The sequence below is a fragment of the Charadrius vociferus genome, unplaced genomic scaffold, assembly GCF_000708025.1.
Source record: "Charadrius vociferus isolate BGI_N301 unplaced genomic scaffold, ASM70802v2 scaffold426, whole genome shotgun sequence".
NCBI lineage: Eukaryota > Metazoa > Chordata > Aves > Charadriiformes > Charadriidae > Charadrius > Charadrius vociferus.
Genome location: NW_009648882.1, coordinates 387 through 3236, shown reverse-complemented (window position 1 = coordinate 3236; position 2850 = coordinate 387). Strand labels below are relative to the sequence as shown.

Genomic DNA, 2850 nt, shown 5'->3' with positions numbered 1-2850 from the left:
CATACTTCAGACACTTGATGCAAAAGTTTCAAATTGACTTTTTTTGAAATGTGCATTTTTTAACCACAATTTCAAACCACTACAGGCTGCTGTAAAATTAAACTCAAACATATTAGCTTCATATGCATATTCAGGTTGTGATGTTACAAGCTTGTCTATCACAGAAAAATACCTCCTGTCCTGTTACAAACACTCATGCAAGCCTGCACACAAAACCATAGAACAGAATTCAACTATATATTACTTTTCTTTTTTCTTTTTTTTTTTGTTATTTTTTTGTTACAGAGCACTTCACACAAGATTTCAATTGCCCATCAATGCTCAATGGTTGGAACCTGAATTTCAGTGGTTCCACTCAGTTCTGAGAAGTGATTGGAAGCACAATTGAGAAAAAACAGTTTAAAAAATGAGGAGTCCCAGACAAATAAATCATTCATTTCACTCTTGATTAACCTAATGTATCTTTGGATGTTTACAGTGAGAATGTCTCCACCTGAACGGGCTGTGTTCCAATGTATAGAAATAAGGCCCTGCCGGAGTCCAAGGTTTATATCCTATTTTATATGTCTAATACTCAGTTGAATTACTTATGGCTTTAAAATGCTTGTGATTTTTGAATGGTTATAAAAGGACTTTATATTACAGCTCAAAGGAATTGTAGATCTCTAAATCTGGTTAAATGAATCAACGCCTTCATCTGATCTCATTCTCCTAGATATCTGTTATGCCTCCTGCTTTCATTCATGACACTGGCCATCAATAATCACAAAAGACTCTTGAAAGCAAGCCCTGATGTCCCTTGATGTCCCTTGTTTTACATTCTAAATATCTGTCTATAGCAAATTGGACACCGTGGTTATTCTCATCCTTAGTAAAGGTACTAAAAAAGGCCTTTCCTTTCTAACTCTTTTTTCACAGACCCTTTTACCTCCTTGTTTCGGAGGGTGTAGATGAAAGCATTTAACATGGGAATAACAATAGTATAGAGGATCGAGATGGTGTTGCTTTTGTCAGGTGAAGACATGGCCCCAGGCTGGGCATACATGAAGAAAACAGTCCCAAAGAACAAGCTGACAGCCAGCATGTGAGAAGAGCAAGAGGAAAAGGCTTCGCGCCTGCTCTCAGCTGAAGGCATTTGGACATTAACAATGATTATGTAACCATAGGAGATATAAAACAGCAAGGCAGTGCCCAAAATAATTGAACCACAAACAGCCAGCATTACTATTTCGTTGACAAGTGTGTCTGAGCAGGAGGCATGCATCACTGCAGGAACATCACAGAAGAAGTGGTTTATTTCTTTGGGTCCACAAAAGGACAAACTGAATGTAAAGGCTGTCTGGATGGTGCAATTGATGCAGCCTGACAGATAAGAGCCCACCACCATGAACACACAAAGTCTTTTATTCATAGTGATTTGGTACAGCAGTGGAATGCAGATGGCAGTGAAGCGATCATAAGCCATCACAGCAAGGAAGAAGGCTTCCGTTGTACCAAAGGGAGAGAAGAAGAACATTTGAGATGCGCAGCCATTGTAGGAAATGATTCTTCTGCCTAGTGAGAATGTCAGTGCTGCTTTCGGAGTAATGACGGAGGAATAGCTGATGTCTAAGATGGACAAGTTCTCCAGGAAAAAGTACATGGGAGTGTGCATCTTGGAGTCCATTCTAATGATGAGGATCATGCAGGCATTTGCTACCACAGTGACAATATACATTGTTAAGAAGAGAACAGAGAGGAAGACTTGCTATCCTGGATGAGATTTGAACCTAATCAAAATGAACTCGGTTACCTTGGTGTGGTTTTCCATATTTCCTTTCAGATGACGTTCAAATAAGAAATTAGAATGTAGTGGACAGTCTCACTTTGCCTGGAGAAGCAATTAGAAGAATAAGATAAACAATAAGATATATGAAACATAAGAAATAAGAAAAATAGAGACAGATGTAAAACAATGGAAAATGGATTCATCTATCATATCTGAAGATTTTTCTAATGTATTCATTTACAGATGAAGAATTACCATTATATTCTTTGCAGTGTAAAGAAATACTCTTCATGCAGCTCATCCAACCTATTTTAAAGGTCTACTTTACAATCAATCAAGAAACAGGCATTTCATTCTATATTTAGTCTGAACAACTACTTCGGATATAACTGGGCAGAAAAATCTCACCCTAAGATTGCAGCTAACCCATAAAAGACTGCTCTCCTGTCAACAAAAGAACAAATGAGTATGCTTCAGTTGATGCAAAACAATTTAAAAAATATATGAGCCAAGAAATAAATGGAAAAAGTGTGGATAATTGTAGAAAGAAACCCTATTATTAAAAAAAAAAAAGGGCAAAACTTCTTTATGTGAGAAACTGATGTTTGGGGTTTTTTTTAAAGTACTTGGAACAAAACTCTCAAATGTTTACATTTCCTAAATAAATTTTCTCTATTAAAATATTACTTCGCAGAGGATGTTCAAAATAATATTCATTGACTGAACATTTCAGGTGACTCCTTTTCAATTACTTTTAGTCTTCTTTTTTTTCATAAATTAGGTGTCATCTCACCTAGGCTTGAATATATGCAGTGGGTTAATGCCTACATTAGAATTAATAATTTAGATTACTTTTAAATTCAATGAAAACAAATAAACGCTCTCACTTTAGAATATTTGCCATAGAAGGTATGAATCATATTCCAGGATTTTCTATTTCTCCCCATTGACCTAATGGGACTAGCTGGGAATTCCAGCTCAGTCATAGCTAACTATTCTTTATGTATGAAGATGTACATAAATGTATAATGCTGAATTGTATGAATCCCCATCCAGTTACTGGTATTTTGTTTGCTCTGTTG

At 36.2% G+C, this 2850-nt stretch overlaps 1 protein-coding gene across 1 annotated transcript; it reads right to left on the bottom strand.

Moving 5' to 3' along the window:
• Positions 1–880: 880 nt before the first annotated feature.
• On the bottom strand, positions 881–1810 carry LOC104288307 (olfactory receptor 1444-like). The gene is given in 1 exon segment (XM_009887089.1): positions 881–1810. A coding segment is annotated over 1 exon segment (930 nt).
• Between the last annotated feature and the right edge of the window lie 1040 nt (positions 1811–2850).